Genomic DNA, 21,626 nt, shown 5'->3' with positions numbered 1-21,626 from the left:
CCCTTCCCAAAGTCGCTTATAGTAAGCGGACATGGCAACACCGTCTGTGTTGTTCACCAACCACAGTGACAGGTCGCTTTGACAAGGCTCTACAGTGCTCTGTATGTGGCGCTAGAGCTGGTCGAAATGCAAAGTAGGCACAGTGCAATGCAAAGAAGAAGCAGTGGTGGGAAAAGTACTCAATGTTTTTACTTAAGTAAAAGTATCAATACTGCAATGTAGAAACACTCCGTTTCAAGTGTAAAAGTCCGGTATTTACTTGAGTGAAAGTACAAAAGTATTGGTATCAAAATATAATTAAAGTACAAAAGTAAAATAACTCATTATGCAGAAAGTTTTCAAATGTCTAAAAATCTTTTGAAAATATCAGATCTACAAGCTCACAATGCTCGCATCGCAAGGCGTTGTGAGCTTGTAGATCGGCTATTTTCAAATGGCATAAATGTATATAGGGCTGAAGTGGGTAATATATGTTTTGTAATAATAATCCAAATCTACAAAATAACTAGTAACTGAAGTTTTCAAATAATTGTAGTGGAGTAAAAGTACAACATTTGCCTTTGATATGTAGTGGAGTAGAAGTAAAGGTACTGAAAATTGGAAATACTCCAGTAAAGTAAAAAAAAATACCTAAAACATTTACTTAAGTACAGTGCTTGAGTAAATGTACTTAGTTACTTTACACCACTGAGGAGAAGAAGGAACACGACACGTCACTTCCGTGGCAACACTATTATTCGTCCGTGTCTTTGGTTGCGTCAACGGGAAGAAGGCTCTCTGACTAGTTAGATTAGTTCAATCTTTGCCTAAATCAGAGTTGTACTTTAGACGACTTTGTGTTTTAACGTTATCTCGTACTAACAATGGAAACGTTTACGTTTTGCGCGCTAAAATGGATTAGAGTTACAATTTAGGGAGGCATGTTTCTATCATAGTCGGGATGTATTTAGTTTAAATGATCACTTAATTCCCCCCCTGTCTGGTATCGATCGTCCGTAAGAGTAACCACTAGGTTAAACACACCGTGCGTTGATCTGTCAGAGGGACTTCTATTCAGTACCAACATGTCTCCAGTTCCTGTCCTACCGCTTGTGATCAACTGTTGTATGTCTGCGCTTGGATGCGTGGCCACATTGAAGCTCATTCCAACTTTCAAAGACCATTTCCTCTCAGCCAGGTTGTCCGGCGTGGACCTGAACAAAACCATTAAAAAGGAAATGTGAGTGTTGACATTATCATCACAGACTCTGATTGTATTTTTGGAATGAGAAAAATCATGTCGTGGTTGGCTTCATGGCTTATCCCTAGCTGTAGAATACAACTCTCGTAGACGTATTTATGATTCTGACGTTTTCAATCTACGAGAGTTGTAGGGTTCACCCCCCATGGACACAGGGACTTTCAGCACTATACCCCGTAGACACTCCAAACATGTACAAATTGAAAATAAAGGTGCTTACCCCCATGCCCCAAATGTTAACTCTCGCTACGGGGTAGTAGTTTAATGTAATAATCCATGTCTTTCAATAAAGAAGTGTTTTAATGCCGTCTGTGGCCGATTCTGTCGGAAGTTCCCAATGGGCGGTATTGACGCGCCCATCTGGTGAAACCCGGAATTACACTCGATGTAAACAGGAAGTAAACGAGGGTGAAAAAATGGCGTTCGGCCACAGAGGGCATTAAAACACTTCTTTATTGAAAGATATGGATTATTACATTAAACTACTACCCCGTAGCGAGAGTTAACATTTGGGGCGTGGGTGTAAGCACCTTTATTTTCAATTTGTACATGTTTGGAGTGTCTACGGGGCATAGTGCTGAAAGTGCCTGTGTCCATGGGGGTTGAACCCTAAAACTCTCGTAGATTGAAAACGTCAGAATAATAAATACGTCTACGAGAGTTGTATTCTACAGCTAGCTTATCCCTATAGCCGCAAGCAACTCTGAGATGCTGTAATGCTATCTGGCATCTAGAGTTGCACTGCCAACCATTGACAGCCCATTCATCCAAACAGAAAAGTCCTAACTATCTGATTTTATTAAACAACGTTAAAACTCAAACTCAAAGATTGCAGCTGTATGGAAAGCTTGGATTATCCTCTATGTATCTGTCAAGTTTTTGTTTCATAAAAATCCACCATAGACATGTTATGAGCTACTTTCTGTCAATAAATTCTGTGCAGGTGATACTTTTTTAAGTGGATAATCCAAGCTTTCCGTACTGCTGCAATCTTGGTGAGTTTATCATAATTTAATACAATCAGATAGAACTTTTCTGTTTGTATGAATTGACTGTCAATGGTTGGTATAGCAACTCTAGATGCCAGATAGAATTATAGCATCTAAGAGTTGCTTGCGGCTAACTTATCCCCATATTTTCCTCTCCTTTGTGTGTATGCAACCATACCTGTCAAAAGGCCATTCTAACCTGCATCGTATTTCCAAATCTCTCCTTGTCTTTCTGCCCATCGTCTGTAGTCCAGAATCCCAGGGTGTCATCAGTGGGACCGTGTTCCTCATCATCCTCTTCTGCTTCATACCAGTGCCTTTCCTTAGCTGTTTTGTAGGAGACAAATGCACAGCAGGTTTCCCTCACGATGAGGTGGGTTGATGCAGTGTTTCTCAAACCTTTTCACCTCAGGGACCCCCAACTTGATAGATACTAGATTAGGCCAAAGACCCCCAGGTGATACTTTCAAGATCTAGTCTAAAATATTCAGTGCTCATTGTGACAATTATATTTGTACACTGTCGTAGTTTCAGAGAATACATAACCCATGTCCATTTGGTTCTTAACTTCCAATCATTTTGCTCGGGACCCCCTGGAATCCTCTCAAGGACCCATGGGGGTCCCCGGACCCCACTTTGAGAGCCACTGGGTTGATGAATAGGTGGCAAAGCTGCCCATTGGCCAATGTTCTTTTGTTCCACCCTAATCTAGTTGTGTTGTTTATGTCAGCTTGTCCAGGTAATTGGCGCTCTGTTGGCCATCTGCTGTATGATCTTCCTGGGCTTTGCGGATGATGTGCTGAACTTGCGTTGGAGACATAAGCTTCTGCTTCCTACCATGGCGTCCCTGCCACTGCTCATGGTTTATTTCACCAACTTTGGCAACACCGTCATTGTGGTACCCAAGCCGGTCCGAGCGCTGCTTGGTCTCCACTTGGATCTGAGTGAGTTGTTTTACTGCATAGATAGTGACAGAAGTAAATTCGTGAAGAGGAGGCAATGGTCCATCTCTATGTTCTTTCAGTTGATCTATGCCAGTCATTCTCAACCCCCAGTTTGATATGCTTTAAAAGCTAAATACCCAATTTATCTCTGGGACCCAAATCTACATTAAGAAGAAGACAATAAGAAAATAATAGCCAGCACTCCGAAGTCCTTCTGGTACTTTTAATTCATAGAGGCACGGACAGCATACACGGACACGTTTCGTTGTCAAGCCTTCCTCAGCGTGTATACATGCTGAGGAAGGCTTGCTGTCCGGAAGGCTTGCTGTTCGTGTATGCTGTCCGTGTCCGTGCCTCTATTATTAAAAGTACCAGAAGGACTTCAGAGTGCTTGCTATTATTTTCTTATTGTGAATCTTCGTGAGCGTGCACCCGGCAAATTGCATTGACAGACTGAGTGAGCTCGTTTTTGTTTCTACCCAAATCTACATAGCAAAATCTCCAGTGTTATAAATGAGAGTATACAAATGGAACATTTGTACACTCTCTGAGTTACAATTCTGTGAGGGCCCATGTGGTTCCTAGCTAGGAATCAGTTACCTGGAGTCCTTGGACCCCATGTTCGGAACCAGTTATGTTATGTAATATGAGGTTTTAAGTGCTTGGGAGAAGGTAAATATTTTATTTATCATTTGTCATTGATCTCCAGGTATCCTCTACTATGTGTACATGGGCATGCTGGCAGTATTCTGCACCAATGCCATCAACATATTAGCAGGCATCAATGGTATTGAGTCAGGACAAGCTCTGTTTATCTCTGCCTCCATCATCATCTTCAACCTGCTGGAGCTTGGTGGTGAGTGGTGCTTTCCTTTCACGTTCCAAGCATTTGCAATATAACACGCATAACATGTTCTGGACATTCTTTGTTTGACACTTGGATTGTCTTTTCATGTTGGTCATCTAATTTTACAGGTGACTACAGGGATGACCATGTCTTCTCCCTATATTTTATGATACCATTCTTCTTTACCACCTTAGCACTTTTTTACCACAATTGGTAAGTGTGACACATTACGTAAAGCATTTTGATTATGCACTCATTGCACTGTATCCCTGCTGAACTTAAGCAGCAATATTTTGTGCCAGTACTGTTGTATTCTTTTAGTATCTATCATGTTTTGGACAGGTACCCCGCCTCTGTGTTTGTGGGAGACACTTTCTGCTACTTCGCTGGGATGACCTTTGCTGTAGTAGGCATCCTGGGACACTTCAGCAAAACAATGCTACTCTTCTTCATTCCTCAGATTGTCAACTTCGTCTACTCGCTGCCTCAGCTCTTCCATATAATTCCCTGTCCCCGACACCGCCTCCCCAGGTAACACTTTACATGGCTTTCTTCTTGTCTGACAATTTTTTTAAATGAATATAAACATACATTATGTGTTCTCATTGCCTGTCTGTTTCTTTTTATTTCTCAATGTTACTCATTATTATGAAGACTAAACCCAGACACTGGCAAACTGGGAATGAGCTACTCTAAATTCAAAAGGAAGGACCTCTCTAAATTAGGACATCTAATTCTTAAGGTAATTGCGGAGTATGTGTATGTTTTGTCCATATCACCCAGCCGTAATGTAATGTAACAGCACCTTCATATAATAGTTTACTTACAGTGAACTATTCTGATGATGATGATGTGTGTGAGGGTGCAGAACACGCATGCAAGGCAGACCAATGGTAACATGCCAGAAAACATTCAGTTGTACAATAGTAACAATTACTTTGATGTCCAACAGGTGGCAGAGTTATTGTGCGTGTTAGAAGTCCGGAGAGGCCAAGAGGGGGATGATGAGTTTATTGAATGCAACAACATGACATTAATTAACCTGGTGCTAAAAATACTGGGTCCCGTCCATGAGAGAAATCTAACTGTCATCATGCTGCTCGTTCAGGTAACAACAATCGCTTTTCTAAATGTTAAAGTAACAACGATTCTTAGGTAATATATTCATCTTTGAATTATTATGTTTTTGTCTCTGACCTAGGTAATGGGAAGTGCTGTTGCCTTTGGAATCCGCTATCATCTAGTCCGCCTCTTTTATGATGAGTAGACACAAGTGAAGAGAAACAACTCCTTTATGATGTGCAGACACAGCTGAAGGAAAGCGGACTGAAGATTGACTGAAAGATATTGACGTGGAATTACTCGTATGACAAAGTATAAATTCGGCTTTGTGATCCATTTGACCTCTGAGAGATTATGTAACCTTTTCGTCACCTTTTTTATTTTCTTTCTCAGACCAGTTTCTTCACTTTTTAATTTTCTTCTTCAGACCACTTACTTCAACTTTTAATTTTTATTCCTCAGACCAGTTTACAGTAAAGACTTGAAAGCAAGTTCTCACTTTGGTGAAACGCTTTCACTTTTTAGCATGCACAATGCCATGAGCTTCCTCAGGGAACTGCTGTCAATCCAGATGTGTCTGTCATTACCACCAATGGCTTAAATTAATGCTTGACAAAAAAGATAAGAGAGAACCTTATTATTCCCTGATGGTAAACAATAAGTTGAACAAATAATTAATATTATAATTAAAACGGCCTTGTTTGTTTGTGTTTAAGTCTTTTTTTTTAATGGTGGTGATGACCATGGGTCTGCAGAGCAGCCATAATTGGTGGATGTTCATGAATAGCTAAGTTGTGTGCTATAAAAACTGAAATAGTTTTGCATGGTGATGTTGCTTGAACTCTGCTCTTCCAAGGCAAAAATAAATATCATGACAATGTCTGGTAAATGTATACCGTAGTTTTCATAGCCTCTGAAATAAAAATGGAGTATTCATCTGTAGTCATACCATTGAAAAGATAATATAAAAGAGGAACCAGTCTCAATCTGGAGAGCATGGTCTAAGTAAAAATGTAATGTAAGAAGGTCAGAAGTCTTAAAACAAGTTACTTCCGTTTTATGGATGGTGGAGGGTAAAAAGATAGGATGGCCTTTAGAATGAGTATTTTTACATTTCTAGGTATTTGGAAATATAGATGGATATTTCTGGAAAATTGTTTCTTATTGCTGAAAAGGAATGTGTAATTTTGTGTTTTAAACATTCAAGCTTTATCAATGTGAAGTCAACTTGTTATGACACTGGACTTTGAAAGCATTTTATGGGATTATAAATGTAAGAAATGAGTGTCAAGTTGAAAAATAAAAGTACTCGTAATTGAATTATAATTGTGTCGTCATTGCAAAAATGTATGTTTATGTGAGGCCAAAATAATGGAATATGTCCGGAACCTTTTCAGTTATTCTCATTTCTGAGGGCATAGTTCAGTGTAACTCAGCCCGCGCATACGCGTCTGCCACAACAGCTGCTGTGATTGGCTGTGTCCTGTGTTGCCATATCCGCTTATTATAAGCAACGTTGGACTTATTTTTCTGTAAAGTTGCTTGTAAATACTGGTAGTTGCGGTTTGCGTTTTTTTGGCCTTGTTTCTAAAGTGTAACTTACTTGGGCTTGTTTCCATTTTTTTTAATTATTATGTAAACCCAGTAGTTCTGAAATATTTTCATGTCAAGGACCCCCAAATTAATGTATTTGTTTAGTCCCCTAACGCCCATCGGAAAATGTTTTGTGCCAGGGCAGGGCCCCGTACCAGATTTGTGTTAGAATGTTTAAATCGTCTTCTAAATATTCCACATTTTATTTCAATATCTTTTGAAAATAGATCTACGAGATCAGCTATTTTTTAAATAGCCACTCTTAGAGCCACCATTAAAGCGCTCATGTGGCCTAGTCGCTTTTTTGGGCTTGTTTTTCTACACCTCGTTGCTTATTTCTTTCACAACATCTGGCAACACTGGCTGTGTCAACCTTGTGTTTTGCAGCTCATTCTGTCCCATTTCTAAACCAGCGAATTGTTGCCATTAAGCTAATTTATTGGAGTAATTTGACGATTCATATTAAGTTAGTCAAAATCTGAACGTATCGGGAACAATCTTGGCGAGGCTTCTCTTCCAACAGTTGGTTGTTTTGTTGTTGGCACTCACTGGCATCAAGCGGTTGGTTGACTTGGTTCCTAACATCAGTTGTCGCCATGGGCAGGTGATGGGGGTCCAACCTGTGAAACCCAAACCCACCCAGGTCGGTCTTGGACACATTCATGTTTAGTCTTCTTAGTAAGTCTACTGGTGCATGAACCTGGCCGTTGGTAGTAGTTGTGATTATTAGACGACATGATGCCCCCCAACAAACGGATTAAAACACCGTTGGAACTAGAGTGTGAATGGGGCTCCTGTCAGGAGGCGTTTGGACGAATGGAGCATTTCTGCAAACACGTAGAGAGTCACCTGGACGCTCTGATGGCGGAGCACGACGAGGAAACAGGTATAGAGACAGTAAAATGTCGCAACATTTATCAATGGCTCCAGGTAATGTAAAGTTGTGACTAGTTTGGCTTAATGTTAGAGGTGTGTGTCAATAAGGAAGTGTCACTTAACAGGACCATGACACTACTCCACAGTATAATTCTGAGAGTGTACAGTCAGTGTACACATTTTGCACACCCTCTGAGTTACAGATACATAAAAGACCCATTTGGCTCTCTGTGAGTTAAATGGATTCATTAACACTGAGGTATTTACAGTGTACAAAATGTAACCACTTGAAAACCAGCATCCATATTCTGCGGGGAACATTTCCCAAAAATAGCAGATCTACGTGTGAGCTTGTAGATCGGCAATTTTTGGAGAAGAGATTTGGTGTGCAGACAGTCAAAGTACAGAGCCAACTCGGGTCCCGTGTACTAAGTCTTAGGTTTAAGTGGTTTAATGTTTTGCTTTTATCCCCAGAAGACAACTGCCTGTGGCAAGAGTGTGGTTTCTGCTCTGTGGAGAGTCCCGAGGAGATGAGACGTCATGTGTTCTTCCACTGTTATCATACTAAGCTAAAACAGTGGGGCCAGCAAGTGCTAAATGCCCACCGCACCATTGGCACATGCTCCATTGGTTACCAGAGCCGCAACATCATTCCTGAAATCCCAGAAGACTTCGCTTGCCTATGGGACAACTGTGAGGTAAGATAGCAGTTTCCACCACTGAGCAGGAAGAGAGGACTTGCTATTGATGGAGTGAACTGGGGGTTATCTAGCCTGGCATTGCCAGACTGATCACAATTTACACTGTAGGCATTTAGCAAGCAGACGCTCTTATTAAAAGCGACTTACAATAAATAAGGTAATCCCATACATCAAATGCAAAGAGACGGTGTAGTGCCTTTTGTAAACTAGGATCACAGGTAAAGCAAGAATCTAGCATCAGTCCAAAGTTAACCTTTCATGTGGGATCACTCTAACATTCTCCACACGATCAGTTTGGCAATGCCAGGCTCGGTATTCTCTGCCTGTCAAAGAAACTTTTGAGTTGTATTCGAACTGCTTATTATAATTTCCTAACTACTTTCAACCTGTCGTCTCTGCGTTGGGCTTGCCATCTACAGCACAGGCTTGTAGAGCATCTATTTTCACCTGACTCCATTATAAGAAAGTATAAAATAGGGTTTAAATGGTTAAATAGGTGTCAAAAGTTTAGTTTTTCTTAAATTGTCTGAATTATTCTATATGTATGTGTTACCAGCAAGCCCCATATGAGAACCCGGAGTGGTTCTACCGTCATGTGGAGTTGCACAGCCTGTGTGTGGATGTACCAGTTGGTGACAGTGAATGCTTGATACGCTGTGGCTGGAAAGGTAAAGTCACAGGAACATAATATGCACCTGTTGATCCGTTTGTAGTAGAAACCGACCGATATATCGGTGAACATTTTTTTTATAACATTGGCATCCGCAGTTATGCAGCCGATGTGTCCAGATTTGTTACCTTTTAAAATGTGTCAGAAAATAGCCCATCTACAAGCTCACAACGTGTCACAGCACGCCGCGTTGTGAGCTTGTAGATGGGGTATTTCTTTTACATTTCTTAGTACAGCTTTAGTACTTAAATAAAATAAAGTTCAGTTTGTTGTACTTTATATTTACTTGTTTGCTACTTGTTCTTAAATGTTTTTTCCACATATTGAAGTTTAATATATATGCGTAATTAAAATGTGTTTATTTGTATGCATTTGTTTGATTATAGATTAAATGTTCTCAAATACAAATTTCATCAAATCTTAAGTTGCATCTTTTTCAATTTGCTCCTTTTTTCTTTTCTTTTTTTTTTAATTACAAAAAATCAGCAAAACATTGGTAAATGTTTTGCAGGAAGGATCGCATCAGACCCCAAACTCTGACATCGATTGGGCTGATTAGATTGATTTGGTACTAGAGCTTGTACAAGTGAATCCTACATGTGTCTGTTGTTCCTCAGATTGTGAAGCCACTGTGAAAGGACGCCCTAAGCTGAGGGAGCACCTACGTAGCCACACCCAGGAGAAGGTAGTGGCATGTCCAGACTGTGGCGGAATGTACGCCAACAACACCAAGTTCTTCGACCACATCAAAAGACAGAGTGCCATGGAAGGTGAGACAGTGGACTCAGGTGTACTGGCGTTAGAACATAATACAAATGTCATCTTTGTTTGTGTAGAATTCTTCACACAGATTACACATACAAATGTCATCTTTGTTTGTGTAGAATTCTTCACACAGATTACACATGTCACTGTTAATTGCATTAATATCTCAATGTGTGCTATAGGTCAGAGGTTCCAATGTTCTCACTGTTCCAAGCGCTTTGCTACAGAACGACTACTGAGAGATCACATGAGGAGCCATGGTCAGTACCTTCACTATGCTGTCTGTATTGTAGGGGTGCAACAGTTAATCGAACTAATACATATAATTGATTATAAATAATTTAGTATTACGGTTTAAAATAATTGATTCTCAAAAATAGCAGAAATAGTCACTCTACAAGCTCTCAACGCATTGCATCGCAAGCTTGTAGATAAGCTATTTTCACTTTAATTTGTTGTCGATTATTCCTTAATAAAAAATAAGCGATAGTTGCAGTCCTACTGTGTTGACTAGCCTGTATGCAGCACTGCAGTCTTAAAGTCAGTAGTTAAATATGATTTGATGTTGCCATTGGTTTGTTTCTCTCCTTGTTGTTAGTAAGCCACTACAAATGCCCATTGTGTGACATGACCTGCACAACACCATCATCTCTGCGCAACCACATCAAATTCCGCCACAGTAACGAGAAGCCATACAGCTGTGAATACTGCGAGTACAGGTAAAACATCTGCTGAACCATCATAATATTTGTTATTCACAAAGTCTGTAAATGAGGACTTTTAGTTATTCTTGATGGTATTTTGCAAGGAAATATTGAGAACTAATGTAGTTGCATGTAGTACATACAGTGTATACGTACATATTTTTGAGAAAAACTGCCGAAGACACGCACATCCCAAACACACTAGGCTGGGTGCTGGCTCAAACAGGAAAAGGAAAGGAAGAACCTTTGGCTCGAAACATTACCTAAATAAATCTGCAAAGTGACACCATAACCCCATGGCAATTGCTACAGGACAGTTTAAGACATACAAATGACAGCATGATCACGATTTGATGTCAAAACTTGTATCCCTATATGATTGAGTGGTTGAAAGGAACACAAAGATGCATTCTTCATTGGCTCAGCCACTCCGTTTTCTGCTCTCAGCTGTAAGAACCTGATTGATTTGCGTAAACACCTGGACACTCACAGCAGTGAGCCAGCTTACCACTGTGACAATCCCGGCTGTGACTTTACCTCCCGCACCGTCCGCACCATGAAGATTCACCACAGAAGAGAACATGAGGTGAGAGGCAAAACCATTTTTACATAACTGACAATTGTCACTAAGGCAGGGAGACAAAAGTTTTGTATTGATCCTAAGGTTGTGCTCTTACTCACTGCTCCATCAGGGTGACCTTACGGCCCGCTATAAGTGCCACGTTTGTGATCAGTGCTTCACCCGAGGCAACAACCTGACTGTTCACCTACAGAAAAAGCACCAGTTTAAATGGCCTTCCGGACACCCCAGGTTCAGGTAAGCCTCGGCCTACACTACATTATCCAGCAGCGCAGAACACGAATTCACTTGACCCTAAATCTGGACCACCGGTCTTTTCTGTTTAGGTATAAGGAGCACGAGGATGGATTCATGCGCCTGCAGCTGATTCGCTACGAGAGCGTGGAGCTCACCGAACAGCTGATGAGGGAGAGACACGACAGACAAGGGGACGAGGAGGAGGATGGTGAAGATGCTGATGTGGTAACCTCCGCACAGGTGCAGGAGAAACTGCAAGGCGTTTTGTTGGAGGAGGTGCAGGGTACTGCAGAGCAGGACACCGACGCTGTAGAGGGAGATCCGGAAGAGATATTTTATGTTCTGACTGAAGGCTTGTCAGAAGCAGGGGAGGACTCTGTCATGCTGCAGCTTCAAGGCACTGCGACGCAGCTGGGCTTGCAGGTGGTTTGACAGCCACAGCAAACCTACATACTGTGATTTCAGAAACCTTGTATCGCCATATTACAATCTTTTTATGTTTTCTTTTTTGTAAACGAATACCCCACTTCGTCGTACAACAGTTTCGCACAAAAGTAGTGAAAATATAAGATCTACAAGCTCACAACGTGTTGCATTTTGACAAATTTGAAAGTGAAGGTTAAGTCTGTGTGTGTGGGTTTTATAAATATGTAACCAATGAAAAGTATTAACAATAGCTTGTGACTAAATAATAACTACATTGGACCCATTGGAACACGGGTTCATTTCCTGAAAAGTAACGGTTTTGAACAAACATTTGAACAAGGTTTCTGGCCAACAGCGACAACACACACTCTGTAGAGCTTCTTGTGCTTGAAGCCCACATGAAGGCTCACAGTGAGTCAGCATCCCCTCACCCCATTTACTTTGAACTTACACTAAATTGATATCTCAGGATTCAACATGAAAACAGGGTGGGGAAATTGAATTAAAGGAGTAGTTCACCCCAAAAAATGGGTGAACTACTGCCTTGAATTCATGTTTATTTTTTTGTCGCATTTCTAAGCCAATAATTTGATGACTGGTTGAAAGATGCTAATGTCTCCAGTAGGAGACTCCGCAAGGCTCCTACCAGAGACTGCCGGTCATCAAATTGTTGGCTTAGGAATGCGACAAAAACTTTAAAAAATCCATGAATTTGAGGCTTAATGAGGTGTGTAATTGATAGAAAATATGATTTGTTTTGGGTGAACTACTCCTTTTAAGGGTAAATTAAAGTTATAGATACACCGATTTACAGTAGCAGTGGCACATCACGATTGTAAACCTATATTAGGTGGATGGAATTCTTTTATTTTGTGTTTTATACAAAGGTTCCCGTTTACCCACACTGACGCTTTTAAAACAATGTTCAATCAGATTCATTCAACCAGATTTCATTGTAACATATCACCAATATTGCATTGCCTGTGTTGCACTGCACAACTGATGTCAATTTTCTCTACTGTGTAGAGAAGGGTTGGGGCTGCCACGATTAAAACATTTAAGTTGACGATTAACTGTCGTACAAATAATTGCAATTAACAATTTAATTTGTTTAGCGTATGAATACAATTTCTGTTTGCCTTTTAGGCTTGGTAATAAAAAATGTCACAGAGCAGTTAAGACAAATAACTTAAATCTACAAAGAAACAACTGACTTATTTAATCATGTAATACTTACAAAAAATAGAAATGATCTACAAGCTTGCAGCGCGTCATGAAGTCATTTAATATTTGAAAATGTATGAACATTTTTCAACATCGAAAACTATTATGTCAAAATACTTGTCTCAAATACAGTAATTGCGATTAGATAATTATGCAACAATTGTGACAGGGTTACTGTAGGTAGGGTTGCGTGTCTCCCAAATCTTGCCCAACACCTTAGGACTCTCTCCAGTGTTGGGGAAGTTACATTCAAAATCTAATACTTTGCATATTACTTTCAATTAAACATACAGTGTAATGGGTTATGTTATATTATGTTCCAAGTGTGTTCTGTGTGAAGTCATATTATTACACAATGTATTACTTATGTAATGTCTGTCTGTAATTCCCAGCTACTGAGTGTGAGCACTGGGATTCAGCACATTGGTGAATACAATCTGCTTTATTTGTTCTGAAAGCCGAAATTTGAGTTTTTCTGAAGAACAACTTGTATTTGTTTAGTCTATGTTTCATCAACATACAGTAGATGTATGTATTTTGGGGTTCTTATGAAGGTGACTACATTTGTGTGCGTGTGTGTGTGTGGATCCCGCAGGAGAAATTAAGCTTCATCCAGGTGATGGCTTCTCAGATGGTCATCTGCTGTGTGTGTGTGTATATATACACATACCCTTCTTAAAAAATGTGAATATCGTGGAAGTTCATTTTCTTCCGTAATATAATTCAAAAAGTGAAACTTTAATATATTCTAGATTCATTGCGCATAAAGTGAAATATTTAAAACTTTTTTTGTTTTAATCTTGATTATGGCATACAGCTCATGAAAATCAAAAATCCATATCTCAAAATATTAGAATATTACATGAGACCAGGCAAGTGCGAAGTTTTCAGTGTCAGTGATGATTTGGGGTGCCATGTCATCTGTTGGTGTTGGTCCACTGTGCCAAGTCCAGAGTCAACACAGTCATCTATCAGGATATTTTAGAGCACTTTGTTCTTCCGTATGTTGACAAGCTTTATGGAGATACTGATTTCCTTTTCCAGCAGGACCTTTGCACCTGCCCACAGTGCCAAAACTACTAGTAATTGGTGTACTGACCATGGTATTACTGTGCTTAACTGACTAGCCAACTGGGCTGACTTGAACCCCGCTGAGATATGTTGTATTGTCAAGAGGAAGATGAGAGACACTAGACTCAACAATAAAAATGAGCTTACGGCTGCTATCAAAGCAAACCTGGGCTTCCATAACACCTCAACAATGCCACAGGCTGATCACTTCCATGCCACGCACCATTGATGAAATGATTTGTTCAAAAGTAGCCCAGACCAGGTATTGAGTGCATAAATTAACTTATTTTTCAGATGGTCAACATTTCTGTATTATAAATCTTTTTCTTGAGTGTCTCATGTAATATTCTAATATTTTGAGATATGGATTTTTGATTTTCATGAGCTGTATGCCATAATCATCAAGATTAAAACAAAAAGGTTTTAAATATTTTCAAGTTATGAGCAATGAATCTAGAATGAAAGTTTCAATTTTTGAAATATATTACGGAAGAAAATTTACCTTTCCACGATATTCTCATTGTTTGAGAAGGATCTGTATGAGAGAGAGAGAGATACTACAGATATAGAGATATAAATACTGTATGTATATATACAGTACACTACAGTATAACATACTGTAGTGTACTGTATATATACATACAACGTGTACTTTTCCACCATTTTGCGTTTTCTTTCTTGACAGATTGTGTGTGTGTGTGTGTGTGTGTGTGTGTGTGTGTGTGTGTGTGTGTGTGTGTGTGTGTGTGTGTGTGTGTGTGTGTGTGTGTGTGTGTGTGTGTGTGTGTGTGTGTGTGTGTGTGTGTGTGTGTGTGTGTGTGTGTGTGTGTGTGTGTGTGTGTGCGCGTGCGTGCGGTGGAGTATACAAGAGAGAGCAAGGGTGAGAAAGCACTTTGTTGTAGAAGCTAATCCACTTAGTGAGACTTCCATCTATCTGGCCTTAACCTAGTGCCAAACATTTCTTCCTTCATTACTCTGATGACCAGAGACAGAAATGTGGCGATACTGAATGGTTAGATGTTTTGATGCTAAGCAATCTATATGTAACAAATAAATTCAGTCAATCAACTTTTTACATTTTATATCGCAATGTAATATAATCTTCTTCGTGTCATCCCCAGTATTTTACCTTGATCTTATAAAAGCCACCGTTCATACATTACGTGAATGAAATTATAAATGAAAGACAAAACAGTGTGCCAAGTCACAGCATTAACTGTAGTACCATTAGCAGTGTTTAGTAGATTAGCCAGCATAGCTTAGTGTAAGCAGCCCTGCTTCTTCCTTCCATCCCTGACTGAACCACAGTATTGTCAACTCAAGGAGCAAGGGGACTGACTATTGCATAATAACCCACGACTTCTGGCTCAGTTTCTCTTCACAAGCATGGTAAAGCAGAATACCACTAGATTACAATATATTCTAGATGTACAGTTCTCAGATCTGAATAGCATGTTCTGCTGTTTTCCAGGGTTACATTTCTTACAACGGGAGACTGGCCACCGTGAGATTGTATGGACTTCTACTGTTGTTGGGGTCATTCCACAGGGTGTTCACTCAGCTGCCTGAACCAAGAGAAGAAGAGGAAGGTAGTGGTAAGATCTCATATTATACCAATTTACCAATTTTACATGTTGGTTTGCTAATGGCACAGGATACAAAATGAGTTGCTAGGTTACCTCTAAACAATCAAAACATGACAGGAGTAGTAAATTGTTTTAATAGGCCTGCATGTTAGCCTCAGCCTTGACTAAATTTCTCATTTGTGTTTCACATTTAAGGCGTCACAACTCAGGCTCTATTTGGATATTTGTCAATGCAATGGTTTAGTAGTAAAATAAGCTGACAAAAGTAACCGATCCTAGGTGAGAGAGAATGGATTCTCCAGCCAGACTTCATAGATGACACATACTGGTCTGGGACTGCGCCCCTGTGTTTGGGAGGCTGTAAGGGGATACACCAGGAGCTGAGGAGAGATCGCTGCGGAGACTCTGAATGTTGCTGGTTTGGCTTCAAGTTCCTCTGCAGAGGTTACACTCACAACAAAAACAACTAATACTAGGCAGTAGTATTTACTGATATACAGTAGTAGATTCAACTATACTCAGTATATACTTTAGAAGGTCATTGTCTCAGATACAATATTTTGTATGAAACTTAACTCCTCATGGATTCATTTTTATTGCCTCTTTAAGATTTCTCATGTGTGTGTGGCAGTGAACTGTGGTCAGCCAGATGTGGACTATAATGGCATGGTATATGGTAATGACTGGTGGGTGGGCTCTGTCGTGAGGTATGCTTGTCGCAATGGTTTCATGCTGGTAGGGGACGCCACCAGAGCCTGCCAATCCAACGGCCTCTGGACTCCTAAACCCACCTGCCTCCGTAAGTAAATACAGGTGAAATTGATCACGCTCATTCATTCCAAATGATCTGATCAAAATATTCAATACATGTCGGTTCAGAATATCGGTGGACTGTGGACGTGTCTCTGTGCCCTGTCTCTCTTCAGGGATGTGTCAACGCGGGAATATTGAGATCAACGAGAAGGAGCTGAATGGAACCTGCTCCTCCACCTGCACCGACAAAAGCTACTTTGGTCCCCCCAAGCGAGGCTGCAGCCGCATCGACAACTGTACAAAGAAGGAGACTGGCTGGAAGCGTTTTTTTGCGCAATGTGCCCCCTGTGTGTGTGACTGCTCCATATCCTGCGGTGAGTGCTACTCAGCCAATCAGAGAAGGTGAACTATGGTAATTGAGGGTGGTCTGTGTTTTTCCTGACCACTTTAAATTCAGCACACTTGAATGCGTGCCTAATTATTAGAGTAAGAGAAGCATGTGCTTGTATATGTTCCTATTTGCGGTCTTATTATGAAAAAATGCCATACACAGAACATGCTAGCCAATTTTTTGTTTTCATTTCTTCTCTTAGTGTCTGGCTAAGACGTGATGAAAAAAGTCGAGACTGCAGAGAGAGCAAATGAAGCACAAACACACTGAGCTCCACAGGTCCTCCAGAGATTTGAAATGTAGCGCTGCTTCAGCTTTTGTGTGGATGCTGGTGATTTACTGATCAATGGAAAAGGCCTTGATGGTGTTTTCAGTTCACTTCATCCCTTCTGGGACTTTAAAGACAATATAATGTCTCCTCCTCTGTGACTGTTTATGGAATTATCCATTTTGATGAGAGAGAAAGCTGTGGTTGAGAGTCAAAGCTCTCAAATTATTTTGGGTTTATGCGCAATTGTGTTATTGCAAAGTTGTTGTTTTTTCTACACACATACTGTACTGTATCCACACGTTTCCTAGGGCGTTGTGGGCATCACTTCCTGTCGATTTGATCCCTGATACCTGATCAAATCGACAGGAAGTGATGCCCACAACGCCCTAGGAAACTTGTGGATAGGATGAATGAATAATGTCTGAGAGAAAATGGTAACGATGAGGTGAATGGACTATATGAGCATAATTTGTTTGTGAACACTTGTACATGGTTGTAGTTCTCATGGAGAGCGCGAACGATGAGTACAGAGAAAATAAACCCGATACAAGAAAATCCACAGAGGACGTTCATTCTATTATTAAGGATACAGTTAGGTATGAAGTAAATGTGTATGTAAATATGCTCTCAAAAAGAAAACAAATGCTCAGTATCTTTATTAATAGTACTTTATTATTTGGATATGTTTTTTAATCACTGTGAAAGATTTGTGTATTCTTACAAATTAATCATCCTCAAAAGCATTACATGTCAGGAACTGGTTATGATATTGATTGGGATCATGCTAAAACCATACGAAAGGGGAGCAAAAGTCATGGTAAAGCTTAAATGTGGAGTTATGGAGGTCGTCAGTGTTTAGACCACTTGCTGAGCCTGAGGATGATGTGGTCATTTGCTTTGGGTTTGTAGCATCCAATTCCTGTCAATGAAAAATAGTTTAGAGATACAGTATGTGGCTGCAGGGTGCTTTTGTCATCCTCTGGCGCAGCAGTGACCACCTGTAATTAATTGGGCTGATTGTCACACTACATCCTTTACACCTGCCATTAACATGCGTCTTTGACCACACAGATATGCAAGTGTAAATGCATTATGACCACAACAACACAAATGTAAACCAATTGCGTTTCCACATGACAACTCCAGTATGAAGGTGGAAATATGTGTTTACTTGTGACTGGCCACAAGCAAGCAGTAGGCTAACAGTAAGCTAGTAGTCATTTCCTTATCCAGATAGAGAAATCCATGTAAGGTCATTTGAGGGAGATGTGGAATTAATCATGATCAGATCTCACTGTGGAAATATTTATTCTAGGTGTATTTGGTATGTAATCTAATATCTACTTACAATCTGGATACAAGGCACATGTTAATTCCAGGTGCAAATGTAATCTAATTTCTATCTATACAATCTTGGATACACGTCACATCTTAATGCCAGGTGTAAAGGGGGCCATAAGCCCAGTGTCAGTGTTATATGTCTTGTAGTGAGATCAGGACTATTTCACATGGGTGTGCCTGCTAAACCATGTAAAGGGAACAGACTGTTCCTTTTAAGTTTAACGAACCATAGAACCATACGTTTACTTTTTAGTTAGGTTTATAATGGCTTTGTGTGAACAAAGGACTGCTGAGTCATCCATCCACTCCTACATAGAATTTGTTATAACGTACTTTAGTACAACCATGCATACATACATACATACATACATACACACACAACCGGTTTAAAAGGGCAGTGGGCACACAACTAGTATGACCGCCTCAGCAGCTAATATTGAGTAACATGTTCTTAATAAAACAAATTTACTTTTGAAACAGTAGATTTCAAATTAATGTGAGTAGCCTACGTAATGAGACAACTGACTCTGTAGGCTTGTTGAATTCCATTCTGGGCACATACTCAGTACTCACCCACATCAAGCGTGGTGTAGTCCCATGAGACCTCTGACAGAACATAGTTCGCCCATAGCTAGCCTAGTGTATTCCCCTGAGACCTCTGACAGAACATACTCACCCACATCCAGCCTGGTGTATTCCCCAAAGACCTCTGACACAATCTCCCAGTACGTCTGCTCAGCTTCAGACCCAGCAACTCCATTCACACTCACAAGTAGCAGGCCATAGTCAGGGTCCTCCTTCACTGTGAATCTGATACCACAAACCCATTCACACACAGTTAAAACCGGTGTTAAATTAGCATTGGAGAGTATTTTTAAAAAAACGCTTTAGTTTCCATTTGTAGAGTTAAATTAACACTAAAGTTGAACACCAAATGTATTCGTTGTGAGTGAAATACTGAAAATAAAGAATGACCCCAAGAAACATTGCATGGAAAGGTGCTTCACAGAAATGTGATCGTACTTGAAGTCCTGTTGTGTTTCCTGCAGTCTCCTCAGGGCACCAAGCAGCACCCCTCCTTTCACCACATGGCTGGAGTAGGACTCAGGAGTCGTGTTGGACAGGTCATTCTCCACAGACAGTCTTATAGGAACAGCCAAAGGACCTAGAATACAACATCTCTTACATTACAGTGAAGCCATGACCTGATTATGACATTATATAAAGTAACGTAAGACAATACCGTGACCATTTTTTCTAAACGCAAGATTTTTCACCTCCACGACACTGAGTCCCCTGTTTCAGCAACAGCAGAAGGCTCATGAAGAGCAGAGTTTCTAGTCTTCTTGTCATGCTGTAGGGTCTTTATGTTCAGACGTCTGTCTCATAACCCTGCAGCATGCTATACTTATAGCCTACCCAACCCCGATATGTTTGTGAACATATCAGTTCATGACTGATTGCCATGGTTCCTGCAATCCCGCCATCATTTAGAAGTCTATCCATTCAGAGTTAATAAATGATTGGGTCTGGAAAAAGAGTTGAGTGTTTGGTCTTGTCTCAGAATGCAATTTCTTTCTGTTGTTAAGGCTAATGAATGGTAAGAGGACGTGTTATCTAAAAGGTGCCATGAAGATCATGGAGTTCCTAGGTGGCGTCAATGAGATGGCAACACAATAGTAGAATGTTAAGAGAAAAGTGATTGAGTAATTTTGAATGCCATGCTAAGCTGCACTATGTAACTTTCCTGTTCTACCCTGGATTTGAACCCTGGCCTCCTGTGCAAGTGCTGAATTTTCTTTTTCTTTTTTACCACTTAGCTAATAGCTTGCTTGCTCTGGAGAGAAATAGAATTTTGACCTTCAGGTCAAAATTCATGTCAAACCAGAGACAGGACCATGTCAAAGGTTGTATCAAACCAGACACAGGATAAATGTCTCAATAGAAGAGCAGAGAGACCAAATACACCCCCCCCCCAATTGTATAAGTTATATTGTATTAGCATAGCCTACTCTACCATACAGATTGGACAACACATTTTATTCACTAAATGTTTTTTACATAGTATAGCTTTAAGCTTGTTCTTAGAATAAAAATGTGGGTTAATTATTACTTTTTAGGGCAATAATTTATTCTTTACATTATTTGCCCTTTGAAATAAGCTATGAACAATGGATGCAATAATAATATTAACCACATGGTGTCGTTGCAGTACACTTTCTACAGTTATCTGTCAGCTGCATCATATTTAGCTATACTGTTTGCCTTTATGACAAATATTCATCACTATGTTATTCCAGACCAGTATCTAGCAGAGATACAACACCTAAGACTGGCTCACTCATTTAAATGAATAATGTTGCCTACCATGAATAACTATCTTCTAGCTGACAAATAGATAAAACGGTCAAATAGAAGGCAATGATACTTGTCTAACCCTTATGAAATGAATACAGTATTTATTTCCTCAACCTACATTTTTTAAAGTATAAGAATAGGGCATTCAAACAAGAGGGCATATTGGGGAAGGAAAGAAAACAACAATGTTATTTGTTGTTATGATCCAAAGGTTTTTCCTGGTGACCTTGCATCATTCTTTCTAGTTGTGTGTTTAAGATGTAGAAATTGCCTCCAAAATGGTTTGATTTCACCTGATGGGTGATGTAAGGTATGTAGGCCTGTATGAACGCGAGTAACCCCGATTGTTTTACCGAAAATAACCCGGCCACTGCAGCATCAGCACCAGCCAGTTGCGCAGGTGCGGTCTTTAAAGAGACAGCGTTCGTGAATCGACGTAAAACACCCTACGTGTTTACAACATTGCTACCATTCAATAGCCCCAAACAGTCAACATTGATTGACAGCGCGATTTCGGGAGCCAAGTTTATAACTTTAAAGGAGTATTTCACCCAAACAATGACTTATTTTCCATCAAAATTACACAACCCATGAAGCCTAAATTATTGGCTTAGGAATGCGACAAAAACACAAAAAAGAATATCCATGAATTCAAGGCTTCATGGGGTGTGTAATAATAAGTCATGTTTTGGCTGAACTACTGCTTTAAACGTTTTAAAAGATGGGTAGGCCTAATCAATTCCATTATTCACAGCAGACAATTGTTTTGATAATAGAAAACGTATCAGCCTAGGGTCTAAAATAATAAATGGAATGCTTAATTGCTTTAAATAGCAGACCTAGTTATGGCCAACACTAGAGTAAACCCAAATTAATTCATTAACGGTGATGTTGCCTAACCTCGAACTCTGATTTGGGAAAATACTAACCCACAACGTCAAGTCAACAGGGCTATAGAGGTCAGGATTTTGCTTAGCCTATATATATGGTTCTTAAC

The 21,626-nt window shown here is 40.0% G+C and overlaps 3 protein-coding genes across 3 annotated transcripts; all 3 read left to right on the top strand.

The window, feature by feature from the left end:
• Positions 1-753: 753 nt before the first annotated feature.
• On the top strand, positions 754-5,693 carry dpagt1 (dolichyl-phosphate (UDP-N-acetylglucosamine) N-acetylglucosaminephosphotransferase 1 (GlcNAc-1-P transferase)). Its single transcript, XM_080435439.1, has 9 exons — positions 754-1,219; positions 2,479-2,602; positions 2,960-3,173; positions 3,883-4,029; positions 4,149-4,233; positions 4,363-4,551; positions 4,675-4,762; positions 4,973-5,128; positions 5,222-5,693. Exons 1-9 carry the CDS (start codon positions 1,065-1,067, stop codon positions 5,285-5,287), a joined length of 1,224 nt encoding a protein of 407 aa, XP_080291565.1. The 5' UTR covers positions 754-1,064; the 3' UTR covers positions 5,288-5,693.
• Positions 5,694-7,056: 1,363 nt separating this feature from the next.
• On the top strand, positions 7,057-13,395 carry hinfp (histone H4 transcription factor). Its single transcript, XM_080435438.1, has 9 exons — positions 7,057-7,561; positions 8,026-8,249; positions 8,809-8,920; positions 9,540-9,692; positions 9,870-9,947; positions 10,286-10,406; positions 10,839-10,977; positions 11,084-11,208; positions 11,298-13,395. The coding sequence occupies exons 1-9, from the start codon at positions 7,411-7,413 to the stop codon at positions 11,638-11,640; spliced, it is 1,446 nt and encodes a 481-aa protein (XP_080291564.1). The 5' UTR covers positions 7,057-7,410; the 3' UTR covers positions 11,641-13,395.
• Positions 13,396-15,398: 2,003 nt separating this feature from the next.
• LOC308090271 (protein lev-9) lies at positions 15,399-17,182 on the top strand. Its single transcript, XM_080435347.1, has 4 exons — positions 15,399-15,524; positions 15,795-16,314; positions 16,442-16,642; positions 16,862-17,182. The coding sequence occupies exons 2-4, from the start codon at positions 16,080-16,082 to the stop codon at positions 16,870-16,872; spliced, it is 447 nt and encodes a 148-aa protein (XP_080291473.1). The 5' UTR covers positions 15,399-15,524; positions 15,795-16,079; the 3' UTR covers positions 16,873-17,182.
• The last annotated feature ends 4,444 nt before the right edge of the window (positions 17,183-21,626 follow it).

Source organism: Gymnoscopelus braueri (assembly GCF_963280865.1).
Source record: "Gymnoscopelus braueri genome assembly, chromosome: 8".
Lineage (NCBI taxonomy): Eukaryota > Metazoa > Chordata > Actinopteri > Myctophiformes > Myctophidae > Gymnoscopelus > Gymnoscopelus braueri.
This window is presented reverse-complemented; position numbering and strand designations above follow the sequence as displayed.

Coding starts and splice junctions, on each gene's coding strand:
- dpagt1 (XM_080435439.1), top strand. CDS start 1,065: ATGTCTCCAGTTCCTGTCCTACCGCTTGTGATCAACTGTTGTATGTCT. Junction 1,220..2,478: donor AAAACCATTAAAAAGGAAAT/GTGAGTGTTGAC, acceptor CATCGTCTGTAG/TCCAGAATCCCAGGGTGTCA. Junction 4,552..4,674: donor CCCCGACACCGCCTCCCCAG/GTAACACTTTAC, acceptor ATTATTATGAAG/ACTAAACCCAGACACTGGCA.
- hinfp (XM_080435438.1), top strand. CDS start 7,411: ATGATGCCCCCCAACAAACGGATTAAAACACCGTTGGAACTAGAGTGT. Junction 9,948..10,285: donor AGATCACATGAGGAGCCATG/GTCAGTACCTTC, acceptor CCTTGTTGTTAG/TAAGCCACTACAAATGCCCA. Junction 10,978..11,083: donor ACCACAGAAGAGAACATGAG/GTGAGAGGCAAA, acceptor CTGCTCCATCAG/GGTGACCTTACGGCCCGCTA.
- LOC308090271 (XM_080435347.1), top strand. CDS start 16,080: ATGAAACTTAACTCCTCATGGATTCATTTTTATTGCCTCTTTAAGATT. Junction 16,315..16,441: donor TCCTAAACCCACCTGCCTCC/GTAAGTAAATAC, acceptor GTCTCTCTTCAG/GGATGTGTCAACGCGGGAAT.